This window comes from Psittacula echo, assembly GCF_963264785.1.
Source record: "Psittacula echo genome assembly, chromosome: 6".
Lineage (NCBI taxonomy): Eukaryota > Metazoa > Chordata > Aves > Psittaciformes > Psittacidae > Psittacula > Psittacula echo.
Window position 1 is genome coordinate 10,573,517 of NC_137743.1, and position 21,315 is coordinate 10,594,831.

Genomic DNA, 21,315 nt, shown 5'->3' on the forward strand with positions numbered 1-21,315 from the left:
CTTGGTAAAAAACATCAGAAACCTAACACTATAATATAGACGTCTCTCAAGAAAAAAAAGTAGAAGAGAAGGAGGGGGAGGTATAAAGAAGGAGTTTAGAGAGCAAAAATCTTAAAAGTTAGAAGATACTTTGAAAAGAAAACACAGGCTGGGAGTGAGCACAAAGAATGGAAGATTATAATTACAGAACAGATGTATAATGCTGTAGTGGTATACTAGAAATGAAAAGACTATCCTGCTATGTTAAGGGGGAGGTGGGGTGTTTATAATCATATTTCACATTACAATGTGGAAGAGCTACCCAAGAGAAAGAGTTCGCATTTGGCTGTGTATTTTGATATACTATATAACCCACATTTAATCTGAAAAGGAAATTACAAGCCCACAGTTCAGTTCAGTCTTACTGAGAGCAATTAGAACACTAAAGCCCTGTGAACTCAGTGCTAACATTAACTCAGAGCTGTTTCTTACTTGATTTCAGAACCTTTCCACCCAAGCCATTCTATAATGAAACTTAATTTTTATGAGAAAGAGTGATGTTATTTGTATTGTTTGGGTTTGGAGACACCCTGTTATGAAATCAGTGCCCTACCGTAGCAGCGGATGCTTCCAACTGCTTCCCACCCCTCCCCAAACTCCTTCTCCCACAGTATCCCCTGCTCTCTGTGAGGTTGGGCAGCGAGGTGATTCAGTGCATCTTGCAGCTTCAGAAACAGCTTCTATCTGGAGTTATATAAGGAAGTTTTGCAAAGTGGCACGCTATCACTAGAGATTTAGTCATTCCATGTGGGCTGGATTCAAACTGAGATCTCAGGAGCTCAAAAGACAGAATGACACAGCCTCCGTGGAAGCCTGTGTACGGCAAGCGTGCTAGAATAGAGCCCTGTAATGAGAGGAAGCACAGGTTTTATTAACAAACACTATGGCAAACCACAATTTCTTTTAAGATCAGTTCATACCTCCTTAGGAGAACTATAATTGGGGATGGCTTGATGTTTCACTATGTGATGAGTTAAGAATTATGCCTGAGTCACCGTACTAGCCTTCATTTAAACTTTAATGTGCATTTTGCATTGGGTATAAAAACACCATTGCAATTACAACCTATCCAGCACATCGTGGGTAGTAAGTGCAGAAAACAGAATGTTAACAATTGTTTATCAAATTATTTCTCTACCTGTACAATCAACCTAGAAAAAACAGCAAATCCCTTTATTTACTTCTATTTCCTGCCTCTTTCACAATATGCAGAGAGAGGAACAAGTAACTTATGAGGCTAGCAAGAAAAAGCAAAGAAGAAAATTACCGGAAGCAATGTCAAATATTTTTAGGTGGCTAACAAAGAGGATTGAAAAGCTCCATAAGGTATGACTGAGTTCAGTATAGCTCCCAAGTTGCAGTAACATCCTGAATTTTATTTGCCTTCGTAGCCATTTCAAAAAGAAGAGCAGTTAAGTAGCAGCCTTGTTCTTTGTATCTGATTCAATTTTCAGAGTAAATTTGCAAATTAGGAATCTTTATGTTTATAAAACTATAAACTATGTTTGCAAGCAAAACTGAGCCTACGACATTGTTTTACAAAAGCACAGGAGCACACGTGCATGTGTTGTTAAAGGGATGAGCAAATGAACCTTGTTCTTCTGAAAAATTTCAGAAATCAGGCTATACCAACCCTTGCAACAATATTGTCATCTGTTTAAATGCTGGGACTATTGGAGAGGGGAGATCAGCAGTGGTGGGAGGGCTTTCATGTGGTTACATGTTTATTTTGCTTAATTTTTTTCCCTAACTGTTTTACTTTGTAGCTTTAACATATTAATATCAGCTCCACAAGAAGGGGGAAAAATAAAGCATTCAGGGAACTACTGGAACAATCTTTACATCACAAATATCTTACTGTTTTTAAGAATTCTCTGTAATTGTCCTTAATCTGGTTACTTTACAATTCTTTGTCATCACCATTTCTAAAACTTACAAATCCTTTCCTGCAGAGTTCAGCATTCAATACTGATATGTCTGGGAACACGTTTCAAAAAGAAGATACCAGACAAATATGTGATGCTAAAATACTCGTGCTTCTAAATATATTTATCCAAATACTTCACTGGTTCCAACTCTCTGTATGAAACCCTTCAGAAATCTGACCCATAAGTAATCTTGACTTTACTGAGACCTTCTTGGTAGCTATCAGGAAATAATAATAATAAAGCATTTCAGATACCTGCTTTGCTACAGCAGTGAGTAACAGAGAAGATTAATCTCAGAAAATATACTGAAACATTTGAGGAACTGACCATTAAAACAGGTTTCTCTCTCTAAATATTTATGAGTCATTTTATAACTGGAAGAAAGGTGTTCTGGAATACTGATCTCTAGTGTTACACCTACAGATCTACAGCACTCACAAATACATAATAAATATTGAGATGTGTGTGTAGGTCTACCTGTACTGTATTTGCAGTAGATATACAATATCCAGCATAATACGTAAGCTACTTGAACACTTCACACCAAACTCAACCATAGTGAAATACTGTGTAATTTTTACAGTGTTTCAGCACAGGTTTTTACTAAAGCAATGCTTTCACTTTCAATACCAGAGTATAAATGTATTTACCCTATCAAAGATTTGGTGATGTAAACATGATTATTACTGTACCTGATTTGATCATGGTATTCTAGCAGAGATCAAATAATAGTGGGGTGTTTTTTCCCTTCTTTTTCTAGTGCTTTTAAAAAAATTTCCACTATCAAAGAATGTTAATTTCTAAGGTTTGATCTAGAGATTCCCACGTAAGTATACCATTATTAGGGAAAAAGAGGCACAACAGTGAATATTTTAAAGCAATGTAATCAATATTTTTGCTTTGTGTAGATTTCCCTGCAACAATGAACAAAAAGATCTACTTCAGATTTAGCAACTCAGCTTTAAAGGGAAAGCTAGACAACAAAAAGCAAGAAAGTACTCACCTCTTCACGTAATTTTATCAACTGCAACATGAACGCACAGAAAAGATAAAAAGGAAAGAAATGGCAGGAAAGAAAGATCAGTTGTGTGACAGGATACAGAATTAACATTGACAATTTATCTGTTTACATGTTTAGCATTTAAAAATCACAGACAAACACATTAAAAGAACCTAAACATAGACTACATGCAGAGTTTTTTGAACGAATAAAGATCACTTTCTCACACTGTCACATTAAACAAAGAGAATAGTGTGAAATTCTCTTTTAAACCACATCTAAGACACCATCATGAAATAAAGGGGAATGACTTCATAGAAGTCTATATTATAAAGAAAAAACAAGTTTACTATTCCTCTCTTCGAAGATTGTACAGCTGAAGTGGTTTTGTGTATACAAGTTTTCAGAATGTTTTCTGTATATTTTAGTTGTGACAACTGATTTCTTATTTTACTAGCAGATTTAACTTATTAATAGATGACTGCATTTTTATAGCATGTAAACAGCATTTCAATTTTTATATACCTGACTTCTACTGTAACTATATTATCTGATTTTATTATTGAACCTCATATAGAGGGGTTTTTTCCAGCTTAAAAAAAAAAGGAACAGCTTAGATAAATGGCTCAGAATTATGATTTATTGCATAGCATATTTAAAAACAGACAAAGGAATAGGGAACAACACAAAAAGTATTTCCCTCAGAAAAGACCCACTCCAGGTTCTCAATCCTAGACCACTACTCAGTGTGTGCACATATACACACAGTGTGTCTGTGTATACTTATATAGCATATACATTTATATTTATCAATTTATGCTTATAAATTAACACAATCTAGCACTTACATTGCTCTGGCAGGATTACCATAAAACTAAATATAACCCCAGTCTGATTATCAAGCTATGTTGTAATATGCTCTCCCCTTAGAGAAATAGATAAATCATTTCTACTGGAACAAAATGTATAATTACTCACAACAAACGCCTGCATAAGAGTGGCTCTTTACAAAAAATTACAGTTCTCCCACCGATTCCAGTTGAATTCAAAATTACAACAGCTACATCATTATCTCAGGTTATGCTGATACTTCACCTACAGTTTCATGACGCTAATTTTCAACACGTGTGTAAGCTGAGAATGTTTACTATTAATAAAGTCTCACCAGCATGAAGGAAACAAAAGAACCTCCATTATTCTCTATTGTTTCACATGTCTCATCTAGAACTGAATGTATGCCTCACCCCGCCACCGAAACGGCCAACGAGGCTCTAACAAGATGTAATTAGGAGGGCTACTACCACACAGACTTAAACTGAAATGGCTCTTTAGTACGTAGCTAAAGGAACTTTGCTAGAATTTGGTATAAAGAAAACTGCATTTTCCACCAAACCAGTGCTTAAATTCAAGTGCTTGGCCTATCATAAATTGGTCTCTTTCTCCAGATCTTCCTCCCCTTTTTTCCCCAAAAAGGCAAACATTAAGGCTCTTTAGAAAGAGACGATCTGGGAGTTGATCACATAGCTATCTTTTCTTTCTGAGGCCACCATTCTTCAGTTGGCTATGATACTTAAAGGGCCAAAGTTTAAAACTACTCTCCCGCAATAGAGCCCGTTTGGGCATGCCACCCTGCTATAATCAATGAGAGTTTTAAAATGCTGCACATTTGTTTTTTCAATAGGTCCCAAACAAAAATGTTCTATCTTGTTTGTGCTGCATGGCTGAATTTAAGCTCTGCATGGGATTTGCAGCTAAGCTAAGTAATGGGAGAGGGTTTGGGTTTTTTCTTTTTCTAACATTGGCTGAGAGATATTCATTCAAATTAACAAAAGATGTATTTTTCCCCCATTTAACAATGCTCTTGATGAAAATGTGCTACCTCTACGTTTCTATTTTGAAACCTTATTTTTATAATGCTCACCGCTTAACTACAAGCAGCAATAAGCCGTGTGCAGCCACCATTTTAGGTTATGATAATCAGCGTATTTTTGAAACAAAGATGATTTTTTGGGGTTTGGGTTTTTTTTTTTTCAATACGGAATTCGATACAAGAGGTAATCTGCTCCTTTGTAGGCTGGGAAAAAAAACCTATAAATCTGGTTTACGCTGGTTTGAACCAGTGGAATCTCTTGTGGCTAAGCCTTCTGCTGTGACTAAAATCAAAACTGCGCTGCAGAGAGCGAGATGGGGGATGTGTGTGTATGTGTGTGTGCACGCGTGTATGTGTGTGTGTGTGTCTGTGAGGCACATCACGTGGCATAGAAAACTACTGAATTTTTTTATAAGGCTGATAACGCTACCGCCGTCTCTGTCCGCATACAGATAACGAATAAATGCTGAACTCTATTAAACGCCCTTTACACATTATCGTGGGTCGAACACACAATTTTCTGAACTTATGATGACAGTCTATTTATTTTGCTATAAACCCTCGGCATGTAACGAACAGATTTGTGTCTGGTAATGATCTGCTCTGCCAGGGCTATACGAAATGATACCGACCTTCTTTAGATCTTGGGGAATTAAATTGACCAACTTCACCCCCTGGTCTGTAGCTGAAGTTTGACACACTTTATGCACAGCAAGCCCAAATCTAATATTATCACAACTTTGTAGTCAGAAATTAAGTAGCCACAAAATATTTGTTCACCGCAAATCACGTATACAATGTATGTGCATATGGACACGCAATTTAACCTAACGCAAATTTATTTAAACTTATTAATGAACACAGTTGAGAAAGAGAAAGGAAAACTAGTATATTTCAAGAAAGTCGGTAATACCGTACATGACATTTTAGTTGAGAAGGATTTCTGATTTAACACAATACATACTTTCTAGAAAAACATACAAATTGCCACATAAACCAGTTGTATTATTGTTCAAGTGAAGCCATAACTTTAAGTAGTGCACTAAAAGCCACAAAACTTTCAAGGGATTTGATAAATGTTGGTGGCCAGAATGACAAAATAAGACTTGAAAACAACACAGCCCATTTAAACCACTCCTGGGAAATAAATAACAACCCAATGCACACAGTAGGTTTTGGGGTATGGGGTTGTAAGGTCGTTTTTTTTGATGTAAGGAGGGATGTCTCCAGATTCTCTACCTCTGTATGTGCCTCATCTAACTACATTCACGTGATTCAAATTAAGAAGAAATTAACATATACTAAGCAATGATCTACTAAACTCGGAAGTGCATACAGAGCACTTATACCACTATCTATGTCATTAAATAAAGATGCACTTACTTCAAAAGAAACTTTGAATAGCAGAATTCAAATGTATAATTCCTACAACTTACAAGAAGTTTCCATATGCTTTATCTGGTAAAATTAGTTAAATCTTGGTATAACCATTATAAGGCAACTGTATTCTAAGTTGTCATCTACACATGATGATCGGTACTTACGGGAGACATACTGGGAAAATTAAGACGGAAGATAATTTGCTAATTCTTCAATCTGTTCTTTGTACTTCAATCTTTCTTCTTGGGAGAACAACTCATACCTATGACCCTATTCATTACAGCTTATAACTTGGCTGTGGTTTGCTGTAATTGTACCTTTGAAACTCAACTGAAAAAACAGAAGTGCCCCATTTGTTTCTAGATACTAAATATGGTCATGTTACCCAATATATATTAAGTTTTTGTCTTCTCACTCCACCAAAACCATTTATGCAAACATTTATTATGATGACAAAGATCATGCCTGAAACCTGCAGCTCATACCTCGTTTCCCTTTGGTGACATCCCAGTCTAACCAGATATCCAGCTTTTCTACTGGCAGATTTTACCAAATTTGCAGATTGGTACAAGAGCAATGAACTGGCAATGTTTTTCCACAACTAGTCTGTCATAAGAGGAATCCCTCCTCTCTCCTTTCAGTTCCGTGACTGAATTGAGGAAAAGAAACCCACCATTTTCCAGCTTAACAAATTCAACAATCCAAGCTGATTCAGAAGTAGACATTCTACAATATTAGGGTGAAGATCAGTCCATCTACCTAATTTATTTCTATCAGACAAAATGAAAGCAAGAATTTGAAGCCTCTTCAAATATTTTATATGGCTGCAAGTTATACCTGAGCATCCATTCACCATCTAGTCCAAATTTGCTACTGATATAATAATGTATTAGAGTGAGAGTGCATTAGACCTGGAGTTACTGAGTTAAATACATCAATATAACATATTCAGTGTATGGTAAGTACCCAAACATTATACTTGATTTGGATAGCTGTACATTCTGACAAGCTCAACATCAGACTAAAGTTTTTGCACTTGCTGACTGTACCCATAACTACATGCATGTAAGATAAGTAAAAACATAAGCAATGGCATTTCATAAGAAAAAAAGAGATTGCAACATTGATTAATGGAACAACATAATAAATAATCTTTCTTTTTCTAATACTGGCATTCACATATTTAAAACAAGTTAGATGACTCCTTACGTGGTGGTAATTCACAACATTATTCAAGGAAGAAAAGAAGAAATTCAGAACTTTCAAAGGTACAGTTGGGTTATAGAAAAGGATTTTGATTCCCTGTAAGACTAGACAAATCTCCTTTACCAGCCAAAATTTTCTTCCGTTTATGAAGTGGTCAATTGGAAGAAAAAAACTCATGTTGAAGGTATCATTTGGTTCCTTGAGATGAGACCATGTTTATTCCATCAAGTTTCGAATAAAGATCATAACTTGCAAAAAGTGCACATGGGAACCAGTTATTTAATTATTCCTTAAAAAGTGAAAATAAAATATTTTATCTCATCCCTCCACATAAGGTATTCTGTTATAAGTAAAGCTTCTTATCACAATTGCCCTTTTATGTCTGAATTCACATCATTTTTTTTCTTGAAATGTAAAAATAGTAGCACCTTAAAAGAAATAAAATAAGAATCTTAACACTTTCACAGGACTGAGTTTATGATCATGACATAGAAACTGAAACTCTTTTCCCTAAAATCAGCCTTTCCATAGATTCATTACTGAGGGATTAAAAAATGTGCATTTTCTTCAAATTCTGGAATCTCCCCATGCTATGGTATATAAATATGAAGATCAATATCTTTTAATTATTCACACACCTATTAGAGCTGCTATACATCAAGTGTTATGCCTACAGATAAGTTCTAGCCTGTGTATAATTTCATTAATGTATGTATTAAAGTCTATTACAGAGTTTAAAACTTATACGGCACATTTAAAATACTGGCTAAGGTTAAGGGTTAAGGGGTCTGTATTTTAAAATTCATTGTATTTGGATAAGTCTCCAAGTCTGTCTTCTTTTTTATCCTTAGTGGAACTGAGCTTATATTAAGATAGATAGAAGATATCTATTATATTAAGACAAGGTAGAAGATATTAAAAGTTTCAGAACATGGTTCCAATCTGTTTCCTTATCTAATACTGCATTTATCAAACAAACTTTTAAGCAATTTTCACTTTCACTTCCAAAATAATCTAATAATTCTATCTGGCCAGAAAAGCATATCTGATAGTTAAGAAAACTTTCAAATAATGTGTGACCCAAAATGCACACCTTTGATTACAACTAACACGATTTTCAAAAAGAAAAGAAATACTCTACTTTCAGACAGCTTGTCAAACAAGCTTCAGCACCAAAAGGAATATTAACAGGTGGATCAAAATCCCCTGAATATAATATTGCCTTTATAATTTTCACTAGTCTAGCAGGACCCTCACTGTAGTGTCCAGAACAACAATGCGGGTACAAGATTTTTAAGAAGTCTCAGGATTATCAAGCTTTCCTTCATTAACAGAGATGGATGGCACTCTGCATTCTAGGACAACACGCATTATGAAAGCATGCTCTTATTAGTACAACTTGTGGTTTTGGTACAAGGAGAAAAAAATCTGTTTAGGGAAGGAATCACACAAGGAAACTGAGTGGGGTACTGCCTAATTCTGAGAGCGCACTTTCATTTGTTTTGCCCGCCAGTGTTGATTTAATTATACCGCATTATTATCAAAGCTGCATTATGTACTTTTTTTATTCCTTTTACATGTGTTTGAGGTGAAGACCTTGGCTTTGTCGGCAAACAGCGCGTTTCAAGTTATTTTTTAAGTACTAAATAATAAAGAAAAGAGAAGAAAAGATTTTTTTTTAAGATAGCAGACAGTGATCACAAGTTAAAGGGTTAAATGTAAGATCTCCAAGAAACATTTTGAAGTTGATTAAGACCCCAGCTTTGCATTAAACAGTATCACTTCCACATGAGTTGTTGCTAATGCTGTTAAGGAGCAGCTTGAGAAGCCCAGTGTGCCAGTGACCTCCTTCACCCTCCAGCCACCCACTAGGGTTTCTTGATTAGCATCCTACCTGGTTCTCTGAGGAATTCCCGTCATCCCCTAGGAGCTCATTCCGCACCTCATCACTGTAGGCGATTCGTGACCTTTTCTGTAAAACAAAAAGAAAAAAAGGGTTAGGAAGTAAAGCTCCAAAGCCCTTGGCATCAAGGCTGATCATCTTAAACCTCGAGAGCCCCCTAATGGATACCCATTTGATAAAAAAAATTAATCTGCAAGTAAAAAGTTAATAAAAAGTTCTTCAACTGCTGCACTTTGACAAATAGGCATCAAAATCCTTAGCATTTCTAAGACAGTCACATCCTCAGCATTTTAGCAACGAAAGCAGCTTCAGTGAAGCTCAAGATATATAACGTGCAATCCCAATCCTAATAACCAGGTAACCAGGAGAGGCAACATGCAGTAATATCAGAAGCACTGAAGAAATGCATGTGCTGGAACCAAATATATTTTTCTGGAGAACTTGCTAGCTAGAGGCAGAACTCAGAAGACCACTGCAGTGATGTCACTAAACAGGAAAGGAAGACTGAGCTGTTCCCATATTAAAAAATTCAAAACTTAAACAACACACATTTGACAAAACTGGTTGAACTTAAAGATGCAAAAAAAATTAACAAGTGTTTCCTATGCCGCTAAGGCTATGAAAGCCTATTGGGAAAGGACCAGAAAGCAAAGGGAAAAAGAAAGGAGAAAAGGCAATACCCTTGTACTGTAAACAGCTTACAGTAGTTCATGGGAACACCACAAAACTGAGACAGTCATTCATTAGATTATGGCAGATAGTCACTATTCACAGCTTATGAGCATCAGATCTGCTCATAAACTGATCACCATATTGACTCAAAACTAGATCAAGCACCAAGCAATGGAAAGCAAATGTCTGAAGATTACCAAAGTAGCACAGTGTTCCACAGAACAACGAGGAAGTTCATAAAGAGAACATCAGCCCAGCTTTCAAATTCCCTGTTGGTCAAATAACAGGCCCTTAGTCAGTTAATATTTCTACCCTCGCTATTAAAAGACAGAAAGGATTTTTAATAAATTGGCTAAAGTCTTCTTACATTTGAGTGTGGCTATGATAAATTTTACACTTCATCAGAGGCAGAAACCCAAGAGTAGCAAGAACTAAGCTGTAGGGCCTTCCTTTACTAATGGGAACTTCCCTCACACTCCGTCATGGTAGTCACTATCAGTAGGAACTCCACAAATTCCTCCTCAAACCTTCCCTAATTGGACAAGCATTCCAAAAAAGTGTACATGAGACTGTGGCACAGTAAACAACCCGCTAGAATTTATAGTGAGCACAGGGAAACTCATGACCTTTGTGACAAAGAAATTTGGAGGGCATCACCCCTTACACTGGCAACCTGGCAGTCGAGTAAGCCTTGTGTTGGTCATCTCAGAGTAACACATTTTAGCTTTTTAGCCTGCACAGTTCACCCTTTGTTCCTATCATCATCATTACAATGCTTAGTGATTTGTGATTCAGTTGCTAGTGTTCAGATCTAGATTATATACTAAAGCTACAGATGTACGTAGCAAGGACAAAGCATACCATGGACCTACTACAAGAGATGAATTGTGCCAAATCTTTTGGAGATCTCAGCTGTCACAGTTTCATACTAACCAAGCTAAAGTAGTCCACAGCATTAAAGGAAATGAAAACCTTTAAACAGGCTGTGGTATCAGAGCTGCCTGTTTAAATTATTCATTTCATCACTATGGGGGACTAAAACACTCCACAGTATGCAAGAATATCATATGGAGGTAGGTTTTGTTTTTCTCTTTTTTCACCAAAAAGCCAACAAATTGCCATAGATTGCTTAATTACATTATTTTCCTATTTTTATTTGATACACATCAAAGACGGAGGGAAATCATAAATATATACCAATAAATATCTAATCTTCTTTTCTGATTAACATTCAATCTTCCCATTTGAGGTCTAGCAGTTCAACTGTACAGTCTCTCCCAGTTTCACAAAATGACTCAGCCCCATTGATTCTGCTAGTGTTGAATGTATTTATCATTATTAGAATGAGATGAGGAGCATGATGCTTCATGAGCTTGCTCTCCAGTGAACAAGTTGCCTAATTATATGTAGAGACTGAGATGGTTCATGGTTAGACATCATTTATTTGAAAGGTTTAACTGGCTGATAGTTTCATTCCTAAGAGCCCGCATGGCAGAAATTAAAAATAGTATCTGCACAGGAAGGAAAATAATATTAATAGCAATATAATATTTAGAGGCCCTTTACAATCCTTTATATCAGCACCACTGAACTTAATAACTATATTTGTATCATTGTTCTTTTATTGCAATTATCTGTCATGATCTGAAAATCAGTAATTATATTAAAAGAAATAACTCTTTGACTACAATTAGGGATAACTCTTTGCCATAATCAATAAATAATTTGATACTACTTTTGATCACAGTTTCACCACCAAATGAATCAATAATATAAAAGGAAAGGCCTTTGAACTAAAGTGTTCACTTGTTCTTTCAGGATTTGTCCAAAATATCAATATCTTGAATTACTATTCTTATTTTTATTAAAGTAATACTGGCTAACACTTGTAAATGTGGCTATCAAAATCACTTCAGTTTGTCTGAACTCAATAATTAAATACTGCTTAGATTTATGGGGTTTTTTTTTTAGTTTATAACTATCAGCTGTTTATAAATACGTACTTTAGCCAAATGCAAGAATGATAGTTTGAGCTGGAAATGTCACACACTCTGCTACAGTTTGAAGGAAACCAATTCATAATGCATTTTATAAATAGTTAATGACTTCTATACATAAGCTAACCAGGCAAATCAAGAAATTGTCAACATTTTTAGTCTTAGTTGTCAGTTACCACTGTCTACTGGTACTTTGTATGTTTCTAGAAAAGACAGAAGCTTTACAGAGTTTGTAATCCAAGGCACTTCTGGGCAGCTCAATATAGGTTTAAGAGGTTCTGTATGCAGTTTTTTTGCATGTAAGGGTCTGTCATATACAGAAGTTTTCCTTGTATTTTATATTTTCTTGTAGATACCTATACCGAAAGTCTAATCGCACAAGTTTTTAACTTGGTGTACATGTCTGCATTCAAATGTAGCATTGCACACGAACACCAATAACACAAAAGGGTTAAGCTACTTTCTACAAGAACTTCCAAGATAGAAAGTTTCAGAGGCTGTTTTACATGTACTACAGTAACCAGACCTTCTGACAAGGAAGAATTTCTGATTCCAGGCAGACCTCTCTTGGTTTATGAACAGGATTTTTGCATACTGATTGGGTGATTTCCTTAAAGCCCTGTTCAAACAGATACACTTGCTCAGTTCTGTCTGGCAATTTGGCTTTAAACAATCTGTCTACTTGACCCAAGCCTTAACATTTCCCAATAGAACTGAATGTGTTCGTGGGCAAGCCCAGCTAAATTAGAACTGAAATGAATTAACTCAGCTTAAACTAATTAAGATCTGTGATCTGCAGCACCACCCCCCTGTATGATTCTACATGTGAAGTAGGGTACATGTAACCAGACTGTAAGAATTCTGCTATACTACTAATCTGAGCATACCAATGAAGCTCGTCTATTACTAAAGCATATGAGAAGTTAATTTCCATGGCCTAGACATGGCAAAGCAATTGCTTAAATTGCCTCACCTGGGAATTTAATACAATGTTATCATCAGACCAGCCACACTGTAAATAGATTTATAATGCTTTCCATGTGCTAGGCTAGGTTGCATATGAATTAAGTAATGATCTGGTATTACAACACAATCAGCTAGTTCCCACACCTGGCAGACAGGATATTTTGCTAAATTACTACCTATACAGATACATCACAACATAAAAAACAGAAAAGGCAATGGGAAGAAACAATCTACAAACGGTGTATGACGATTTTTGCATGGTAACCAAATGAGATGTAGATAGAAAGAGGTATCCAAAATAATCTGTTCCCAACATCTGCACAACAGAACACATACTTATTCATTTCTATTCAATTTTGGCCTAATATTCTACATTCTGTACTTTAATTAACATCCACATTCTGAAATGCTCCCATTAGCGAAGGCCAGAACTAGCCAATGCCCCTTCACTCCAATGCACTTCTAGAAATCAGCCAAATAATTGATATAAAGTATCACACATTTTCATACCTGAACTAAAGAATAGCTTTCCCCCTCCTAAACGCTAAGCAGCCCCTGGAACAGGCGAGCAATTCGAGGTGCATTTCAGACAAAAGTCCCAGCAAATCTTTTTGTCCCAACCTCTCAATTTTTCAGGCTTAATGTTTTAAGAACAGATGAAACAGATTGGTTTTGGTGAAATACGCGTAAACAAACAAAAAGGCTTATTTATCCACAAACATCTGTTTTCATACAGAACTCATTAGAATTTCCTAGTATATATAAATGGTTTAAAAAAAAATCTTCAAGCATCTGTTTTAGAGTTTGGCCCTGCTCTAGATGTAAATAAATACTCGAGATTAGCATAACCAGAAATAATTTGTAGGAATAAATTAATTTTATGTTGTGTGTTTGAGAGCAGCCAGTTTTGTCATTACTCTCGCTAAAAGCAAGGTGAAAAAAAGTGACCTGATCTTCAAATGGACTGTTAAATACTGCAGAATGTACGCTTTCATTTCTGCCTTTCGGAATAGATACAGTTTTTGCTGAGCAGAAATGGAAAAGAAACAGTTAAACAAATTTAGAAGAAAAATAAGTGACCCTACTTAACAATCTTAAAGTCTGTATTTAAACAGAAACACAAAACCAGGAAATAATTTCTTCAGAAAACAAATGAATTTGCTCAAGAAATTGTGTTCAAACTTCAGCTTCCAAGTTTTCTACATTTCTCTCTATAGGTGATCCAGGAACAATAGACTAGACACTTCAGACTGCAGTTTGAAAGGGGTTTTCCTGTTCCTGAATAGCTTATGTTACTGTAAGAAGCAGGAAAACAACTACATAGTGCTAATATACAATCTGATGCAATGCTGGACTTTCAAGTATTTCCTGATGAAAATAAAACCCCAAAGCTGATATATTTCTGTCCAAAAGTAAATCAAAACTATTTTACAAATCCTATTAAACTTCTCAGTGAAAGAATCAGTTCAACAGTAGGCATTGGATAGCAATAGTCAATGTGTAAGCCACTCCTGGTATTGCCATGTCTCTGCTTGCACACAAAAGAAGTTTGCAGGCAAGCCTGAAAGAGAAATGCACAACTTAAAACTTGCATTCTGCCACTCTGTCAAATGTTGTCAGCTTCTTACAACAGCAGAAAGAAATCAAACTTCAAGCGCTAATGTGAAATTAATGCAGAGGTACTATCACCTATTTTAAGTAGAAGTCACAGATCTATAGATCTTGTTTTCAATACTCATCAACAAACATGCTTTTAGTTTCATTATGGGGTGAGGGCAGGGAGGAAGGTCACGCAAACCCCCATGAGGATACAACATACTATATTATGTTGGTCATGAAAAATGCAGCTTCTACCAACCAAACTACTTGCACCTCAAACTCATAACCAGCGGACCATGTATGTCACCAACATCACTGGTATTTAAACAATCTACAACATTGCATTGCAGGAAAAGAAGGAAAGAGGTGACCTACGAGAGAATTGTAACTAATTGCTTCTACGAATTTGAGGAGTAACAGAAAGAGAATTACTTCTATTGTGAAAAAGACATCTGTATTTAGAAAACTAGCTTATATTTACCTGAGCTCTGCCTTTTAAACTTAATAACCCAGAAAAGCAAAGTTTTTTCAAAATTCAAAGGTCTGTAACTAACTGACCTCTCCCAACTTATGTTTTTTAGAGGATGCTTGAATACCCACTACCGTATCTTCCAATTTAAAAAGACCACATCTATGGAAGAGTAATATAATGAAATACAATCCAAGTTAGACAGTCCAAACATGGTAAACTTCAGATAATCTTTGTTTGGGCTTGGACAGGACTGTCCAAACACAACAATGAATAATTCCTCTTAACCTGATGTTAATATATATTTGGTCCCTATGTATACACAACTTCATTCTTTCATTAGAATTCAATTTCTCCAAAGTGCTTTCAGCTTTGGGCTGTTCTACACAAGTTTGCCTTTTTACTCATGTGCATCAGCTGACACATAAAGGGTGACTGAGTATTCTTGCAAATTTAGGTGTAACCTCTCTGTAGACAAACACAGTGACGTCTGCCAACCTGCAGCTATTCTGGTATCTCCTGTTACCTATGTCTGCTAGTCTGTTCCTGTAATACACTTCTCAGGAGTCTAATTTTAGTACTTTATACAACTGCTTTCTATTGATTCCTTCAAATAACCATTATTAAGCTATTGTATTTCATTACTAAACCTATCTTTACACATCTGCTTAGCTGGCTAAGTTAACCAACTTGCCTATTCAGTCAATTGAAATTCCTCTAAATTGTACATGAGATCCCTTGAGTTCATTTCTTCTCAGATTCGCCTTCCAGAAAAGCCTAGTGCTTCCTTGTATTCACCCTGTGTGTGTTCAAAGACCAGCCTGATAACCTAGCTTGCAAAATTAAAAGCTGGCTGGTGTTAGTGCCTTTTGCCATGGTTTGTATAGCAAACATTGGCATATATTGACCTAATTTGTTGACAAAGGTTTTGTAACTTGCAGACCCTTATTTGCCACAGTCATTTCAATCAGCAATGCTGGAAGAAAAGGCAAGAGCAAGGTTGGAGAGGGGGCAGTACCATCTCTTCCCAACTCAGATAACAGTTTGAAAATATAGATACCTCAGCTGTAAGACTGCACCTGATGCAGGTTCAAAGTAACCCACAACTTGACTATTCATTTGGTACAGGGGGGCTAAGTGGGAGAAATTCTTTTGTTTATAGCATAGGTTCACACTAGGACTTGGAGGCATGTCCAGATGTGGCATCAACAAAAAATCTGGATCTAAAGAATATCAACAGCCAAAATTAAGCCAGTATTGTTGACAGATACACTAACCCTCAATTAATGTCCAGGCTAACTTGCAGAAATACTTAAGGATGCCAATATGATCACTTAATTCAGTCTCCATATTCTCACTCCTAAACCAGATTTTAAAAGGCCACATCAGGCACTGAAAGTCAGTCACTAATATCATATAGGCTGATGTTTTTCTACAGAAGTCTCTGCTAGATACAAATAGATCAGCAAAAGATCAGCAAGACTAGGCTACAAAAATAAGCTTATTTTGACCATGGCTTAACTACAGCAGATCTTTGCACTTAGAACTGGCATATGCACATAATAAGTATACACATAAGAGCCACAAGCTTCTCTCCAAAATTAAATTTTAGGGAAAATTGCTAAGGATAACAATGGAATAGAGAACTCCTAGTGCCTTTTCCCAGTACAACACCAAGCTCATGTTTCTGTTATGAAAACTTCATTGGTCATCTCAACTCATCTCCTTGTTGTACTGACTGAACTCACATATTATAGCGGTCCTTTTTATTTTTACAAAACATTCGCTTTCATTCTTTTTTATTATAATTATTTTATTTAAATAATGCCTATTACTATGCAAGTTCACCGATCCATTTATCCAACAAGTGCTAGTTAGAGGGCAAGGAGCAACTATACATCAGCATCATGTACTTCAGATTGTCTTGCGGTCCAAAGACTTTAAGCTGTGTTGTAGGCTTGTAATTAACATCTATTTTTGCTAAATCTTGGAGACAGAAAATAACATCCAGTGTGTTGGACCAACAGACAGATGAACCAAGAAAATGAAAATACGGAGCCACTTTTCTCCAAGGGAAGAAGAGCCAACTTTTAAAGAGAATGTTCCCAAAGACAGTGAAGCAGGCAAAAAACGTCATAAAGAGCCTTAAGATTTTTTGTAAACTAGTTAGCTCATGGTAAAGAATTATAAACATCTCAGATAAACCAAAACATGAAATGATCATTACAATAGCTTTGTTTCAGCTGGTATTTCCATCTGGAGCCTAGGTTCCTGTTGCTAACAGTAAGAAGATATCTGCTGGTACTTTCCACCAGCTCACTCTTTTTCCAGAAAGAAGCATCCAAGTGTTACTTCCATCCCCGGCTCGCTATTTAATTGCCTTTATCAGATTGTGCCAGACACTACAGAGATCGGCAACTGTAATGAAAAACTGCAATAGTTGCCACTGCTGAATCTCACCATCATCTTTCTCAGTTCTCCACATCCCTGGATTTCTAATAGTAGGCAATGCTTAGGAAAGATGGCATTCTTTTTTTTCTGCCTTTTGGCTTTCCAGTTAAAAGTACAATTTTTCTACAGAGCTCAGTTCTATTAACAATACATTTTATCCACTGTGAACTCCAAGAGTGAAAAACAAAAGGAAGCCATGAAGACATATCTCATTTTGGACCCTTAGAATGAGAGCAAGGCAGATGAATGAGATGTTTCTGAGACAGCTGAACTGTCCCACCTACATCTGTGCTACTCTGAAAGGATTTATTTTAAAGCAAAGAAATGAAAGCAGGCCTTTCCAAAAATAGATTTTAGTGCATAAAAAGCTATTTTTAGGCACTTTCCTTTTTTCACTAACCATACACACTCTCTCTGAGGCATCTTTCCATCTGTATAGCAATACATTGTTTTTAATTTCTGAAAATTACACACAGAATAAGAAAATTTCAATTGAGCGCTAAAAATATTAATCACCATAAACAAAAAAACCACCAACTCTTCAATGAGAGTAACAGAATATTATTTCTGACTTCTCCACTAAATACAAAATTTAATAAAGCTTGATGCAAAGAATAATTAAATTGAAAACCAGCATATTTGAGGTGGTTTACATACAAATATACCCATATGGTGCTCATTTCGTATATTTCAGTATAAGTATTTTGGGCCATAAACACATTAGGTCAAACTATTGATTAATCAAAAGGAAAATGAAAAATAGCTTTAGTTTAACACAACCCAGTCAAAACTGTTCTTCCTGTCCATGATTCCTGAATTCATTATTTTTGCCCTGATGTGATTTAGCTGGGATTCCTTTCCTTCCTTCTAGATCATGTGCACTTTTACACAGACGCATTGCCTTGCTTGAAAAAGAGAAATTGTCTGAGTTTAGTAATTTTAGTAGTTAAGTGGTCACAATTGGGCTTTGAAGATTGCAGCAGACTGAAGGAGGAGTAAATCTGTACCTTCATTGCTCCCCACCAGGCACTACTGGGACAGAACCAGTTGTTTCATGCTGTGCTAAATCAATAGCTAATATGATAAAATAATAGCACAATGTTCAGACATGGCATTTTCTAATTTTATCACAAGCTGATGATTAGCAGTTCTTGCTTTACACTAACTGAGATAAAAGTCAGTATCTAATCCACTACCTATAATTTATCTAGCTAAAGTCCTCCTTGTTACACTGCCTCTGCATTTGAGCTCCCCAGTCTCCCCCATTCAGTGAAAATACTTACAAGCAATATTCAGTTCTTAAGTGCAAAAAATGGATGAAAGTTATTATTATACTGCACATATATGTATTAAAAACAGCCACACTAACCCCTCCTCTGCTTGGTTTATTTCTTCAGAACTTAAGCCTTGTGACACAGTGTGACAGAAAGGCAGTATATTTATATAAAATTTTGGCATTTAAAGAGTTTTTCTGATAGACAGGCTTCAGCTAACTTGTTATTTTTCCTCTTACCTGTAACATAGTCACAAATTCTGCCTCTAAGTGGACCAACATACAACAAAAAGAATAATGAGAACACTGATACTGGCAGTAGCTCATTTCCCAGTAAATATTGATGTCCAAACTCAAAAAATTCAGTGAGTATTTCTGTTTTGTCCCTGTTCCTGTGTTGTCACCAACAATGCTTACACATTTCTATTGATCTTGTTTATAGCTGCCTAGATTTTCACTGTCAAGACAACGTAGTGTGAACCTTAAGGAAAACCTCACTTTATGTAAGACCGCATAAAGTCTGCCGTATCAGTCAAAGCTTCAATTAGTCCAGAACTTGTACTGCCTCCTATAGTGGCCATTAATGGATAACAAGGGGAAATCTTAAGGAACAGAGCACAGATGCAATGATTCTCATTTCAGTAGAGGCTGCCAGTTTCTGATGATCAGCAGCTCAGTGAGTTTAAGGTACATCTAAGATCTTCATACTTAATAAACTTTGATGGTTACTGCTTACATAATATTTCTTTTATTTAAATAGCAAGCGAACAAGCATTCCTGCACAAGAAGAAAGATGTTCAGATCTCAGTATTAGGGCAAAGATTAAATTCAAAAGTTATCCCGCTTTTTATTTGAACAAATCTGAAGTGAACCTCCAAAGAAAAATGTTAACAATTAAAATATCAAAAGCAATTAATTTATAACACAGAACATTGTAACATCTCTTCCATGGGGCACATATTGTCAACAAGAATTTAATTCAGAGGTTCTTAGCTTTACAGGGTACACTCCACAGTATGAGAAAGATTATCTAATGAATTAGTTTCCAATTTCTGCTGAAACAGGTCATCTGCAGTCCCAATCTCTTCATAAACTATGGCAAATATTCAAATTACCCAGATAAGAAAAACAGAACTCTATCATTGTATTACATCCCCACTCAGCTCCTTTGAAGTGCAAGAAAGGCCCAGTACCATTTGACCAAACATCTGTCCCTCCACCCCACCAGCTGTTCATGCATGGCACAGTTTAGAAACTTCTGGTATAACAAAGCTGTTAACATCAAATACAGATGATCTGATTCAAAGAAAAAGAAAAGTTTGATAGCATATGGCAAACATAATATTTCCAACTCCAATTCATGAACCTGACATGCAAAACCAACACAGATGAATATAAGGAACAGAAGGAAACAAAAAAAATCCAAGCGTGTAATGCATATTTGGATTTTTGATTCCTAAGCAGTCAGGGACAGACCCAAATTTATGTAATAAACTGGGGTTACAATTTCAGTTTGTACAAAGATAGTGACAGCAACCATTCTACTCAACTCACAGGTGATGTACTTGCTGCTCTTTTCCTTTTCTTATCATTTATCAATCTTCCACCTTTCACAGCTTGTACCTTCTTACCTCAATTTATCACATGCTTTCTCCAGTGTGAGACCATACTTACCTGTTTCGATTACAAAGTGTGATGAAACATCGTATTTCATTCCTTTTCCCACCACTCATTTTGCCATCCCCTACCAGTTCCCTCCCTCTGCTCAGATGTTTGGGTCCTTTCCTAAACTCCCTCTCCCAAGTCACACAGGACCATATGCCATACAATGAACAAGCACAGTCATCTTGAAGAGCCTGTGCTGTCATTTGTCCATTGCCACTATCCCCTGTTACTACTACCTTTATGGTTCTACAGGAGAATGGCAATCGTTATGATAGCGGAACAACAGTTTCAAAGACTTCTGAAGGTAATGGCCCCAGAAAAAAAGTTTAGGTGATGGTTGGATGTATATACCTGATAATACATGACTAAAACATTCCACAAACTGTTGACTCTGACCACAAAAAATTGTCAGCAGGATGATAAAAGTCCATCAACACACTCGTTTAAAAAAATTCTTGAACATCATTTTGGAATGAACATCATGTTGGAAGTATTTTGGTATTAACCCTTCTGCAAAAGAGGAAGAGAGAGTTCAATGAAAGGTAAGGAAGAACTCAACAGGTAAGATGTATTTCAGTCTGAAAGATCAAGACAAAGAGCAAAATGTGGTTCCAGCTGATCTTGAACACAATGTATAATGAACCACTTACTTATTTACTTACTAGATTTTGCAAGGCATAAAAAATGCATGATCACAGAAATTGAATTAACAGTTCAGTAAATCTATAGATATGAGCTAGAAATAAGAATTAGGCTGTTTCAGGAAATACTTTTGAGTAAATGGATAACAAATTAGCCAATATATTTGTATACTAAAGAATCTTTATATAAAATTACAGTTGATTTTATACTCAAAGATACCCTGAGAATTTCCAAGTATCAAAGTATATACAAGTT

At 36.0% G+C, this 21,315-nt stretch overlaps 1 protein-coding gene across 3 annotated transcripts in view; it reads right to left on the reverse strand.

Annotated features, from left to right (window-relative positions):
• The window catches only part of VTI1A (vesicle transport through interaction with t-SNAREs 1A), a 271,249-nt gene that overhangs the window by 203,516 nt on the left and 46,418 nt on the right, over positions 1-21,315 (reverse strand). For 2 of the 3 annotated variants that reach the window (XM_080620515.1, XM_080620517.1), the window contains exons 4-5: positions 9,318-9,395; positions 2,971-2,991 (exon numbers count right to left, since the gene is read on the reverse strand). In XM_080620515.1, the coding sequence (XP_080476641.1) occupies positions 2,971-2,991; positions 9,318-9,395 (99 nt within the window). The remainder of the gene's footprint in view (positions 1-2,970; positions 2,992-9,317; positions 9,396-21,315) is intronic. The other variant, XM_080620516.1, reaches the window with a different exon arrangement.